General features: G+C 34.6%; 1 protein-coding gene across 1 annotated transcript in view; it reads right to left on the bottom strand.

Moving 5' to 3' along the window:
- Positions 1-5,937: 5,937 nt before the first annotated feature.
- The window catches only part of COL19A1 (collagen type XIX alpha 1 chain), a 185,048-nt gene continuing 175,573 nt past the window's right edge, over positions 5,938-15,412 (bottom strand). The window contains exons 45-47 of the mRNA XM_070738981.1: positions 14,902-15,030; positions 7,333-7,410; positions 5,938-6,074 (exon numbers count right to left, since the gene is read on the bottom strand). Coding sequence (XP_070595082.1) covers positions 5,938-6,074; positions 7,333-7,410; positions 14,902-15,030 — 344 coding nt within the window. The remainder of the gene's footprint in view (positions 6,075-7,332; positions 7,411-14,901; positions 15,031-15,412) is intronic.

Genomic DNA, 15,412 nt, shown 5'->3' with positions numbered 1-15,412 from the left:
GTGAGCCGCCCCGAGTCCTCAGAGAGAGGCGGCATACAAATCCAAATAAATAAGTAAGTAAGTAAGTAAGTAAGTAAGTAAGTAAGTAAGTAAGTAAGTAAGTAAGTAAGTAAATAGATAAATAAATAAATGGCATAGAATCTGGACAACATATAAGAAGAAACACAATCTTAAACCCGTGGTTCCATCAGTAATTTTTTTATTTTAAACATAGCAGTAACATAAATAAACAACAGAAGAAACTGAAAAGAGAAATTGTTGAATGAAATTTAACAATATAAACCAAGTGGAAATACATATTCTATCAAAACTTTGAAACTGAATTTTATAAAATTCTGAACCAACTACAAATTAAATGTGGTTGATTTAAAAAATAAATAAATAACCACAAGTTCGCTATTATGAATGCACACACACACACAGAAAAAAAATTGACAGTTTCAATTCAATGCCATTCAAAATTAACTTAAGACCAAAGTAGATAAGATACCATATGCAAACAAGTGAAGTCCTCACTTGTGGATTTGAAGAAAACAAAAATAGAGATGTAAGGACAATAATAAGGCAATATTATTCAGTAAAGGCGACAATAAAATATGCCTCCATCAATTGCTGTGAGCACATGAGATAAATAAATATTTACATAGTAAAGTTCAGAAAATAATTTAAAAGCATCTGTATTTTATAAAAGAAAACAGCAACAATGAACTGAGATCATAATCTAACAGTGAAGTAAGCCTGCTTAAAACTCAAAAGAGAGGAGAATTAAGCACCTTTAATTGTTAGACTGTGACATTCATTTTGGTTCCTGTAAAGTTTGTACATCCATTTGGTCTATCTTTCCTTACAGTTTTAAAATTCACACAAAAACATTTGCAGTTGAAAGCTTGCAACTACCATCATAATGACCTGTGTTTTCTTAATGGTTATCAGAGGTACGAAAAACCTGTGCTTTGTATTTATATCAAACACATTTGCACGGAATAATCAAATGTAAGCTAAATTAAACACAAGAAAAAGTAACACACCCAGGTTTATATTAGATAAAACCAAATGGATTTTTTATATAAAAATATTGATATCAAAATTTAACATCTGAGATAGGTAGCATAAAGCTTCCACATCGGTACCAAGGCGTTTTTATTTATGTAAAGATTGAAATTCATACTGCTCCCATGAAAGAAATGTGGAACATAATGAGGATCAACAGAAACCCAGTAAGGATTCTGTCCCATTTACCCATGACACAGATGTGGAGGGGGCAAGATTGTGCCCAAGGCCTTGTTACCCTATTTATGTACAAGCTACATTAAATAAATGGTGATTATATTTAAACTATTCTGGAGGGGGTGGGGGAAATACAGAAAGAGGATTATCCAGCCAAAGATAAGCATTATTAAATCCCTTTGATTTAAAGGGGAGATATAAGCATCTGCTTAAGTTATCTCCTGCTGAAAACAATGAGACTTAAAGAAAAATAACAAATATAACTTTGCCTGAATTGTTCCCTTATTAATACATTAATTCTAAGACAAGAAAAGAAAAACGACAATAAATATATTATCTTGTAAAGACAAAAAAAGAAGGAAACTTGAACAAATTTATTTATTATTTAGTGCACAGTTTCCTATCATATATGCATTTATGCAATTCAAACACTATTGAATCATATTCATAAGTTAAAAAGAAAGAGTGCTCCATGCTACAAAGTTTTAGTAATTGGCTAAGAGACAGAAAAAGTATTGGGAGACAGAGATAAAAAGCAGCTCTTGTATATCCCAAGAGATATCAGTGCAAGATACCATATGGTAAACTGAAGCATTTTGCCCTCATTATTCCAGATTCAAGGACATACTATGTACCAGTGTAATAGTAATCCTTTCTTTTTGGAAATGCAGGAGTGTATGGGAGAGCGAAAGAGAGAGAGAGAGAGGGAGAGAGAATGAATATAATATGATTATGAAAACAGACTCCTAAATTGAATGTAGTTTTGCCAAAATCCATTCTAAAATTGAATGCCCCAATTTCCATGCTTACAATTTACTAAGGGGTTGTATGCTTGGATTCTATCTTCAGAAATAGATTATCAGTAACTGTGGATGCTCCAATATAAGACCTTTAACATTCAGTCACTTAAGTCTTATTCACAGACCTTAGATCTAAAGACATCCACTAGCTTTTGCAGCCTGTTTAAAAGGGTGCATAAATATGAAAATATACTTTTCCCCCCTCCACAGCGGTTAGATTTGTAGCACTCTATTAGAATACATGTATTTCAGTTTATAGTTTCAGGATCACTTAACAGTTTCAGAAATGATTGACTCTAATGGTAGAGAAATAAAATATTTTACTTAAAATGTAGTTCTTAGAACTGCCTGTTGTTTGGCACACAAAGAATAAAAATGTGAATGTCTCAAAATAACATGAGCCAGTTAAAATAGGCTGCTCAAACAAACATCTAAATTGTTTTAACAAAATATTAGAATAAACTTTAATATTTAAAAACCATGTGAAGGCACTAGAAAAACAAAATAGGTTATCCAAATTTAAAGAGCAATATACTCATCAAAATGTTAAAATGAATTAAAATTTGACATATTGTATACACACACACACATGTAGATTTTAAGGATAAGAATAGAGATCTCGGTGTACTGCAATTCATGAATGTTTTAAAGCAATTTCTGAGTTTGGCCTATTTATTACACAAAGCTACATAATATCTTTAAGAGTTGATGATGGAAAGTCATATTGCCAAAATTTGTCAGGAAGGAAACCAAGAGGGATCACCTAATAAAACCCTGAACAAATTATGTTTCTAATAAATATAATTACCAAACACAGGCAAATAAAAATAAAAGCAATATGAATTAAACATATTTTCCCCAAAATATAGGTTTTGTTTTTCTGATCAATTCAAGTATTATACTTTTATGTAAAATGCTAAATAATTTATCATTTATATTTCACTCAGTGAAAAGTCAAAATATACACAAAGCATCATATTATATTATATTATCTCAGCTACACTATATATTTCCAAAATGTGACATTTTACAGAATCTTGCCAAAGTATAGCACTTATAATTATTCTCATAGCAAAGCCTAAATACATTTTAAATTAAATTTTTAAAAAATTGAAAATCTGAATTAAATTTGGAATCACTAAAAAAGTTTAAATAAAACAAGATTAACATCTCAAAACAAAATCCTGCCAGACATTATAGTTATCCAGCAGTCCATCTTGCAAGATTAAAACATAGATGTCCTTTTACTCCATCAAAACAGGACAACGATACAATTTCAGAACAAATTTAGAACGAGTCCTTGGAGAGGGGAGGCATATAAATCCAATTAATAAATAAATTACATGAGATATAAAAAATTTCCCACCAACAAGAAACTATACTTAAACTATACTTCAACTAATCCTTAGTCTTTCTATCTAGGCATCTTCCTTAAAAATAAGCTTTCATATAGATAAATCTATTCCCGAAAGACCAAAAAAGTCCAGTTAATTTGTTAAAATAGAAATTAAGTCAGAAGACAGTCATCGTTTTCATTAGTCTTAGGTGCCAATGCTATTCATTATGTAATGCTACTATATATCTCTGCTAAACAGTTTTATTTCATTTTATGCAATCATTTTCTCCTCAAGTGAAATGCGAATCTGCTTCAATCCCTGAATTTTTCAAATAAAGGTTGTGTGTACTGCCAACTAGCCTACCTTATGTCAATTATATATGAGCTCAGTGGGGTTGCTGATATTCGCCTGCTTTTCTCCCTTCCAGTACAACAAAAAGGAGTCCAACAAATACTGCTGATCAAGATGTAAGATGATAGACACTTCTTTCCAAACTACAGCTACTTGCAGAAATTCTGTCGAGTCTGTCAGAATTTTACCCCAGCTAAAGTTCTGATTGTCTTACAATAAACCTTGAAAATTCATTACATTTATACAATCTTCTAAAATCTTTTGTTTTCTAAGTGCATTATACCGAACAATATTCTATTGCAGTGATTTTCAACCTTTCTAATGTCGCGACTCCTTAATACAGTTCCTCATATTGTGATGATCTCCAACCATAAGTCTAGTGCCAATTCTTTCAACAGAGCTTTAAGCTGATTGGCAGGAAGGTCAGAGGGACTGTACTGTAAATGCCTGATTGGTCGGATTGTAAAAAAATGTTCCAAGGTGTCAGAATAGAAGCTTTAGTTCCTAAACCATGGGAAATTTATCTTTTCCCATGGTCTTGGGCAACCCGTGTGAAATGGTCGTTCGATCCCCAAAGGGATCCTGACCCCCCAGGTTGAGAACCACTGCTCTATTGTCTACAAGAAGCAGGACACTTGCATGTTGGCTGGAGGCAATGAAACATCCTAATGAAGAAGTGTGGAGAATAAGACAAATGACCTTGGTAGAAATATGCAAGAGACATAACTTAAGGAAAGTGGGCTGAAACATTTTTTAAAAAAAAAGTTCTGGAAAACAAGATATTTAGCAATGGATTAAGCGGACACCTTTCTGATTTGGTGGTGGGGTGAGTGGAAGAGAAGATAGAGTTGAACGAGACCCAAATATTCTGTTGCTGCAACTAACTTCAACAATAACGGCTTCTCTTTTTTAATTCCTTTTTTAAAAAAATTAATAAAGTTATATAAAAAACAAAGTGAGACTACTTACAGTCTTCTTGTGGCACTGATTTCCTGGTCTAGTCTATCAAGTGGGACTGACAGGACTACAGACTATAGATACTGTGATTGGATTTGCACAATACAGCAGTACCTCTAGATACGAGTTTAATTTGTTCCAGAAGGGAGCTTGTATGTTGAACAACTCGTATCTGGAACAAATGGCTTTAACTTTGTTTTTCCCCTCTGAGATAACCAGAAGCAAGGATTCTTGCGCCACCTAGTGGACGCTCGGCTCGTATCCCGAATTTGAGCTCGGGTCTGGAACAGAAATTTCTCTCCCCTCGTGGCTCATAACTTGGAATACTCGCATGTGGAGCACCTCGTATCTAGAGGTACTACTGTATTACAATTGTTATAATCACCCTGTATTATAGCTGACTTGCAAATGTATATTTTAACTAGGAAAAGTTATTATCAGCAAACCGCTGAAAACTAAACTAGCTTCTAATAATCAAGCTCTTTTTCTCACATATGCAGGAGTAGAGATGAGATGCACATATTCATCTCACTTCTATAATGTGAGTATATAACTTAAGCCATAGTTTACTTATGTGCTGTCTGCATTTACAACATTTCCTTGCAACTAATGGGAGAGAGACTCTAAAGTTAAGATCTTATCTGCAATACCTAGACTAGAGCATTGCCAGATGTATTTTCTGTATCACTTTGCTACTTCCTTGTAGTTGTTCCAAATTTGCAGCCCAAATATGGTAATTTGACTCGAAGGTCTTTTAGGTCATTCAGAATTGTAGACACAATTTTAAAAAGCAGATTGCATCATATTGCATTATGATGACAGGAGCAAGGAAAATGCCTGTCACTATTTAGATTTTTTAACCAAACCTTTAGAAAAACGTCAAAATTCCACCACATTATAAACCATATTTGTCATTGAGTAGATGTTACTGAAAGGAGACTAAAACTAAATATGGCTTATGTATTAAAGATAAAAGTAAGAAACTCATTTAAAAAAAACCTTATAAATTGGAAAAACCATTAAGAGGTCAACAGGCCATTATGATGCACAAAATACAGTAAAAGTATAAACATATGGAATGAACTCAAGAAAATAACATCTCAGTATTGGCTTAATCTGGACACGAAATGTTCCACTGAGATATTCTATAAAATATACATAGTCAAAAATTCACCAACAGTTTAAAACTTAAATTTCAGAATTTGATAGGGGGAAGAAATGAGGAAAAGATAACTGAGGAATTAAACTGTATCCAAAATAGGTGTTCATTTCCCATTTGTTCGGGATTGACTTTGAGAAACTTTGTAATAGCAATCTTCTGGATTGCATCTTCCTGCAGGGCCAGGTAGTCCCTGCACACCTGGTTCTCCTGGAGCTCCATGTGGGCCTTGCATACCAGTAACTAAACAAACAAACAAGAAACTACAATTAGCCTTGTTAATTTTAGTCAGGGATCCAGCAGTTGGTTGTGACTTTTATTTCAGAAGTTATGCATTACTCAACTCAACTCAATTTAGTTGCTTTTGAATATACCACATATACAGAGTACAAGAGAGCATGGCAGAGCAGCATCAGAATGAAGAACAACAACAGATCTATAATATGTTCTCAACCTTTCTAGTGCCGCGACCCCATAATACAGTTCCTCATGTTGTGGTGACCCCCAACCATAAGTCTAATGCCAATTCTCCAAACAGAGCTTTAAGCTGATTGGCAGGAAGATTAGAGGGACACCCCCCCCCCCACTGTAAGGTTGATTCTCAACCTTTCTAATGTCATGACTCCTTAATACAGTTCCTCATATTGTGATGATCCCCAACCATAAGTCTAGTGCCAATTCTCCAAACAGAGCTTTAAACTGATTGGGAGGAAGGTCAGAGGGACACTCCCCCACTGTAAACGCCTGATTGGTCAGATGGTAAAAATATGTTCCAAGGTGCTAGAATAGTAGCTTTAGTTCCTAACACCATAGGAAATTTGTCTTTTTCCATGGTCTTAGGCAACCCCTGTGAAATGGTCATTCGATCCCCAAGAGGGTCGCAACCCCTAGGTTGAGAACTACTATATTGCAAGATTATGGACAAAACAGATGAACTAGGAGGAGGTAACACGTGGGCCTGAAAAGAAGAGCAGTAGCAATGAGGGGGATGGAGCTGGGAGAAATACCTTCAAAGTAATGCCTGATAGCCCCCCCTCCCCCAATAGAGAGACAGAGACAATACATAAAAGAGAAGGAGGCAGCAGAAATCGCATCACCATCTGTCAGCATGACTAAGGCAAAAATAACAAAGCTAATTACAGGAGGGAGGGGCAAGGGTGTGGGCCTGTTACGCGTGCAATGTCTAAATTGATCGGCATTACATTTAAGTTTGCTTTTAAGCAAGCATCTCTCCAATGGTAATTTTACACTCTGACGATGTTAGCAGGGGCTAACAAAAACTTAGTATAATAAAAAAAATTTAAAGTTCCAGTGATTCGTGATGTCTATCATTTTTCATATCTATCTATCTATCTATCTATCTATCTATCTATCTATCTATCTATCTATCTATCTATCTATCTATCTATCTATCTATCTATCTGTCATCCCTCCCTCCCTCCCTCCCTCCCTCCATCCATCCATTTGTTGTATTGTCAAGAATAGAATATTGTCTATTTACCTGTAGGACCAGGTGGGCCAGGATCACCTGGCAGGCCAATTCCAGGCTCACCTCTTTCACCTTTTTGTCCTCTGTAGCCTAGAGGAGATAAATGCAAACGGAATAAGAGTGCCCTGAAATGACACTGTTAAAATTTTGTTAGACTGTCTCCTCAAAGAGCATTTTAATTTATTTTCCAATGCCTGAAATTTAAGAAACATTCTACATACTTCCTATACATTAAAAAAAATCCCAATAGAGAAGAGCAGAGGTTGACGTAAAAGGTGCAGGCTAGGTATATTTAACTATTTACTGGCATTAATTTTGTCTAATTTGGATTAAAGTGGAGTTGAAGACAGGAAGGTGCAGTGAAAGGGAAAACAAAAGCTTCTTTTTGTTAGCACTTGAAAATAAATTTAATGGGGAATTGCCAGGGGATTGAACAACTTTGCGGTAAGTTTAGGATATCATTAAAAGTGCTAAGCACAGGGCGTATTACGATACCATTTGCAACCTGAGATTTCAGCAGCAATGAACTGCCAAGTACAGGGTAAAATATACCGGTAGCTTTTGTTTAAACACAGGAAATTTAGGTTCAAATATCTGTGCTTAGCTTACCAAGGAATTACAGAATGATGTAGCCAATGCATGCTTATATGTGAAGGTTGCTGAAAAATTCAAGATTATTTGAATATTGTATTGAGTTGGTTCACATACTGCACTAAGTTCACAATATACCATGAAAACATGATGGTTTAGCACAATATAAGAACTAACCACAGCATGGGCACAGGGATCTAAATTTAAGTTTGCACTAGTATAGAGCCTCCTGCATTACCTTTCCTTGACCTCACACCTTCCTGAGGTACTTCATGTCCACACTGGGTGAAAATTCTGGGAGTGACAATCTCAAAACATTTGGACTGTGCTAAATTGGAAAGGTTGCTCTACAGGATCAGTGGACTATATGGAAAAGAGTGATACATATGGAAATTATTAAAAATAAAATTAGGTGAGGAAGCTGCTTCTTTGAGATATAAATAGCATTGGGTTTTTTTCCCTTGGGAATATTAGAATTCAATTTTGATAGACATGGAGAATGTGGTAGGCCTGGGTGTATCTGTGGCATTAAAAATTGTTGTTTCTGAGTAAGACAAAAAGGATCTCCTGGTGGGTTCCCTAAGACTAAAATCCAGTTTTGAAGTTAATTATATTAATAAATTTCACTGTTTAAAGTTGTATAAGCACTTCTGAAAAAAAGATTATAGACAATTGTGAATCTTTATATTCATCCACATTATGAAGCTCTAATCAGATATTTGTAAAAGCTATAATTTCTTTGAGATACAAAGTGGTTTTGTGAAAAAGCAGGATTTTAAAACAAACTCCATCTTCTACTGCCAGAAAATGGAAAAGCTAATCAATGGTTCTGAAAAACTGTCAGGCATCAAAGGAATCCTTTTCTTTGATGACAAAAGGTTTAAGGGACATTAAGGGAATTAGAGGACAAAGGATGAAGACAGATACAGCAGATAGCTAAGAGAAACCAATTCTGAATTGCTTATTTCCAAATGCAGTGTCAGTTCACATTGTTGAGTCACACAACTTTAGATGAGTGATCATACTAAAGAGAAAATATATTGAAAGAAATGATAACATGGGTCAGAAATGCAAGCAAGCTGTGGATTTGAAAACGCTGAGGTCTGTTTTTACTACTTCTGGTTCATAATTCTGTTTCTAACACTGAAAAAGAGGTTCAAACTGAAAATTACTGTGAAGTGTGTGTATGTGTGCATACACCAAAGGGCCTAATTTAGGAATGATTTAACTCTTTGTTCACTGTTGTTCAAAGTGATGTCCCTGATCAAACAGCATAACCACAATTTGAAAGGAGTCAAAGATGCATGTCTCCTTCCAACCCACTATTCTACTCTCTTCTGAATATGGAAAACAAATGTATTTAGCAATATATTCAGAAAACACAGTTTGATTCTAATTGGGAAACAGCATCCATATAGATACAATAGCATGCTGGACCAATAGAAGCCAGCTGACTCATCTACTGTCCAGCAGACCCACCATGGTTTGCTGTATCAGTTGATTGAGTAAACAACATATATTTGAATTCATATCCATGCAAAGACATAAATCATGATTCACAAAGGATATCGTCCACATATTTACTAAACCAAAAGTAAAGAGGCCATATCATGCCTTAGAGTGATAGGTAAATCTAGCCTCAAGGAAATGAGGAATTGCATCAAAAGTCTATAGCTGAATTTTTTTTTCTCAGCAAAATGAACATTTGAGGTGCTTGCATGCATGCATGCCAGTGCTAACAAGAGATTAATGTTCTAATGTTGTCAGATGAAGGGAATTAGAACAACACAATTATGGTTAAATGTGATTTCAATTACTTTTGTCTCAACAAAACAAACATGCCAGGAAGCATGCACACCGGCTTGGAAAATGACATATATTAAAAAACAAACTGACAGTGAAATGTGATATCTTCATAAATTAAAAAGTAATAAAAATCGTTAACTTCATATACAGTATTATCTGGGAAACTATGTCCTGTTGAATAGAACTCCTAATGTCCTCCAATTACCATGATTAATTTAATAAACAGGTTAGTTGGAAAGGTACACAATTTATTTTAATTACTACACTTTCTAGCAAGAGCATCTGTTACGCTTGTTGTTTGTTATATTACCTTCCTTTACTTTACAATAAAAATCATTGCTACAAACCAATCCTACCGAGCTGTAAGAGGCATCTTCAGGAAGGATGAAAATAGTTTAGATTTTGGCAATGGCCTTGTGATTGAAATTCTGCTTGGCTTTTTTTACAAAGTTGAGAATTGTGCAGCCACATCTGCCATCTTGATTTTTGGCCCCCTCCCCAGCTCATGGCCACACCTGGTGCTATACATTAAAAGGTTTTTCCCCCTTAAATATTCTCTTTTAGGTATCCATCACTTGAACATCAATATGTGTCATGGCTAAGGATCAAAATAATAATTTGGAACTATAAGTAAACAAGAAACAAGGCAACCCAAAACATCTGCTAACATGATTATGAAAGTCAATTCACAATTTATGGCTATGAACTCTAAAAAACAACCATCAGTCACATCCAAATTACATAAGATAGCTTTACATTGTTGAGCAATAACAAAATATTTATGAAACATTTCATCAACAATTTGTAAACTTTGGCTTTATTTTACAGAGTCAAAACAGTAAGAAAAACAAATATTGTAAGATAATCCAAATATTCAAAAGCAATCCAAAACAAATATCTCTAATTAACACAGCAGTTTTAAATATGAGGTATATATATTATTAAACTTCCAGAGTTTAATTTCACAGTCTGAGTGACATTTTAAATTTATTGTGAAAACCATGGAGTTATTTTAAGTTTTTAAACTCAAGTGAAACAAGGTATAACTCTAAAATTCTGACAATTAATGTATAATGAAATATAGATAAGTTATTTCAGCTTATTTTTGGCTTTTTAATTATGATTTATTGTAAAGATACAGTTGTAATGCTGCAGTAATCAACCATATTTTTAGCCCTGGCAACATTTGGGAAGTCCAAAAAGAGACAAACATAGGCAAGAATATTTTTTGGGGGGTGATGCTGACAATAAGACATTGTATCTTTCCCCAATTATCAATGAATTTTAGGCTGCATATATGAGTCTTCAGTCCTATTTATTGATAACAAAAATCCTGCTTCTTTGTAATTTCAGAATCTGGGCTTCCCATTTAGAAGTTTAAAACCTGAATTTACACCAAGGTACTTTCTACTTAGAAAATTTCATGTTTGGGATTCAGGTTTCAGAATGCCTTTTGAAGAATTTGTTCTCTAGAAGGTATCTTTATGTTACAAATGTGGAGATCTTTGAGGAATATTATATATTGTATCAGTCCATGGAACTAGCTAAGAACAAGGTTGTTAAAAAAAGTCAGCCACTGAGACATATTTTAGAAATCCATTCCGTTATCTGCTGCATTGAAAAAAAATCTGTAGTAATTTTATCCATTATTTTAGTTTCAACAAAAAACACATATAAAGTGTCTACAGGGAGTCCTTTGTGAACAAATGTAATTGGCTATGAAATTTCCATCACTGAGGAGTGCAGTAAACTATGATGCCACATGATAATGTTGCCTAACAATAACAATTCTGGTATTCCTGGTTGATATGAATAAACAAATTACTGTGAGTTGTTAAGCGAGGATCTGGTCACCATTTGTGACCTCCTGTCAGTTTCCCCATTCAATTTGCTTGTCAGAAGCCAGCAGAGAAGGTTGCAAATGGCTGATTTTGGGATACTTTAATGGATGGAACTCTAAGGACTGGCTGTAAGTACCATTTATTCAGCATTGTTGGAAATCTGAATAGTCACTGAATGACTATTCACTGAATAGTCACTGGATGTTAAGTAATGATCACTTTTACTTGTGAGTAAAATTCTTTATATTTTCTCTACTTCCTCAGTTATATAAAAAACAGGGTTGATGCAATTACAAATAATAATAATAACCATACTATACGGTTATTTTTTTCTTAAACAATATAGTATTTTCAGCTTTAAAATTTGTTTTTCTTAATTAGACTATTATTTAGCTTTGCAAAAGACTTGTTATTCAATCTCTCACTTTATTTATTTATTTATTTATTTATTTATTTCTATGACACCCTTCTCATAATAACTGAAGATGTTCCTTTTAATGTATGTTAATGGTTGCTGACTACTATTTTTTTTGTCTACGTGTGTTGTGGGATAGGGATAACCTGCTTGAATACTGAAGCTAGTAAGCAAGAAAATGTTGGGTATACTTCAAGTTCTGTTTTGGGAAATTAATAATTAAGAGATGGGTGTGTTTTGATATCCTAGACCAGTGTACTTGGTACCCGAGTCTGATAGCAAGGAGGTTGGAGAGAATGTGGAGTCAGAGGCTGAAAATCAACTAGGGCCTGTTGCATCTCCAAAGGTCCCCATGAGTGACTCAGGAGAAGAGGAAGAGCCTCTTCTCAATGTAAGAGTACGCAAAAGTGTTAGCAGACAGGAATGGCTGAAGAGGAAGAGATCTATGTGTGTATAGCTCTATAGAACATTTGGCCATGCCTTTTGGCTATATAAGGATGTGTCTCATGACAAGCTATTGCGGACATCAATGTTTGACAATGGGACATGGCTGAGGCGACCGTGATTGTGGATTATTTCTGTGAAATGACAAAAGTAGAAGTTCCAATTTGTATCTCTGGGCTTCCTGCAAAGTCATCGTGAGTCAGGGAAATTAGAGACTGGATAAAAGAAAAACTATTTGGGGAGTTTTTGGCTTTTGGACTGAGACTGTAATTAAAAACTGATAATTGCCATAAACTGATTCCTTGCTGTCGCTGATATATTTTTACAGTCACCCCTTCTGCTATTAGCTATTAGAAAATATAAGCTTAAAATTTGTATACTCCAGGTGTGTGTGTACCTATTTCTTGGAGGCTTCTTACTTAGGCAGAACACTATTATTCTCATCAAATGAGGGAATTCATTAATTAATTCATTCATTTGTTCTTTTTCTATACCTCTCGTCTTACTTAAAAGTCTTTTATTAAGAGATACTCTGAAACATCCTACTGTTCCATATTCTGTTGAGAAGCAATTGGATACCACTATTTCAGGCATTCAGCCTTGTGAAAAGTGTTGAAGCAATCTCATTATTGCCAGCCTAGTGCTATTGCAAATTTCTGATTGGCCAGAATTTGAATTTACTGGCTTCCAGTCACTTTCAATATTCTGTGGAAAATCTAAAAAAAATGACAACCTCATCTCCCATGTTATAAACCATGGGAAAATGTCTTGTACTCTTTGCAATCATCTGGAATTTGGCAGCTCAAATCGGATGGTCCCATAGTTGTAACCTTGAGTATCCAAAACGGGAGAGGCGAGCGGAGAAAAACTAGTTGGAAGCTACAGAATATCTCATGAAGTAGTGGAGAATGGATAGAGGGATTGGTGAGCAATAATCTGGTAAATTGGTGCTTTGTAAGATGTTATGTGACCTGCAACTGCCATCTGGTGAATGGGAATGCCCCTCAGCAGCCATTTTGTCCATTTATAGGCTTAATATTTCCAATAATTTATTGGGAATAATAAGTAATAAATAATTTAGCCCCAAAGGCAGAGGATCCTTGTAGAAGAGTGAATGCAGTATTGTGCATGTAAAGAAAGGAACATTGATGGTAGATGTATTTTTTCTGAGAAGCAAATCTTACAAGCCAGATCTTTTTAGAAGTAAATGAACCTGATTGGACTGAATTTTCAACTGCAGCATTAGCTCTGAATTACTGAAACGTTTACTGTGTGGGAGCACCTGGATATAATTCAAAGTACATATTTTGTTCAACATTTTAAAGCATGGCTGATTTACCATTGGTGCATTGGGGTAATATGCTATACTCAGCGATATTCTGCAATAATCTCTTTACAACTATAACACTAAAAGCAGCTTTTATTATTTCTGTCACTAGAAGCATTGTTTCTAGTCCTTCACATGGCAATGGGAAATCATTCACATTATATCTTGGCTTGCTGGCTTTGATTTTCTTTTTACAAACATCTTTAGCTATTCACTCTGTGCATCCTGGTTAAACAATCTCAGCAACAGAGATATTCAATTCGATTATTTACAAGAATTTGCAAATTTTGTTGAGGAGCAGGCCATATTCTGAGAAACCTCTAGTCCTCCATAACAATGCTTGATCTTTTCATTCTGGTTCTTCTCATTCTGAGCTCTTTCTCTGAGCCATTATTCTTCTCCTTATAGCTTTGTGTTCCGCCTTTCTTCAGCTTTGCTTTCATATTCTTCATTCCAGTCTGACTTGCTCTGACTCCAGAGCAGACCAAACTAACAAAAAATAATAATTAAAAACTACCTATACTTAAATAGGGTTTATATCTACTATCCCAGTTTTACAATGTGAGTTCTAAATATCTTGTTTAAAATGGCACTATAGTCTGTTTTCACTGAATCACTGACACTAATGAAACATAAAACATTCCTTTCCCCCCAGTTAATCAATATACCACTTTACAGAATTTAAGTTTTCTTTAGATACTGCACAAATCTAATGACAAGAATACATGTATGTAGTTAAATTTACTGGAAAAGTAATAAATTGTAACATTTACACTTTTTCATTTTAGTCCAACTTTGATTTATGTATATTTTATAACACACTGGATGCCTAAGATCAGAAACTCAAGTAGCTGATTAAGGGATAATCCTCTTATTACTAATATTCGGGTACTAATTATCCAGTTAGAATAATTGTAGATTAATCAAAGGAGTATATTAATATCCTGATGTGATCAGTTATTAAGGTTATGCACCAATTAGAAGTGTTTAATATGCAACAAAACAAATGTTAATCTATTGGTCTAGTCTAGAAAATGCTAGTATGGATTTAAAAGTTAATTGTTAGAAAGCTGCTACCTGTATAGCTGTAACCTTTCTGAAAGTTTGAATCCTTTAAAAACAAAATATGCACATAGGAATGAGATTGGCAACCCTACCTGGTGGTCCAGGTTCCCCAGGTGGCCCAGGTAATCCATCTTTTCCTGGAAGCCCTGGCTTCCCATGTGTTTGGGAAGCTAGCATAGCAGCAGGCAACTTCAGCTGAGACACAAATTGAGTCATCCTCTCTTCGTTTATTAAAAAAGCAAAAAGGGTGATAAAATAGTATTAAATGTCTTTTCAACACCTGGAAAATATTTGTTATCTATAACTACAGTATTACATTTTATTACGTGGTTATTAAAGTGGTTATTTCTTTTTTTCCCCACTTCTCCCTTTCTTCCTGGCCTGCTTTCTGATTTTTTACTGACCTGTGTATTTGAGTTTGGCAATATGTTACCTTTTTAATGCATTTAATTGCCATGGGTGAGGGGCCAACAAGAGAAGCATTATACTGTAATTTATCATTTTTAGCCTTTAGCCTTTTTAGCCTTTTAGGTAGGCTGTTGTTGGGTGGTGATCTGAAACGACCTTCTAGAACAGTGGTTCTCAACCTTGCTAATGCCACAA

The sequence above is a fragment of the Erythrolamprus reginae genome, chromosome 1 (assembly GCF_031021105.1).
Source record: "Erythrolamprus reginae isolate rEryReg1 chromosome 1, rEryReg1.hap1, whole genome shotgun sequence".
Lineage (NCBI taxonomy): Eukaryota > Metazoa > Chordata > Lepidosauria > Squamata > Dipsadidae > Erythrolamprus > Erythrolamprus reginae.
This window is presented reverse-complemented; position numbering and strand designations above follow the sequence as displayed.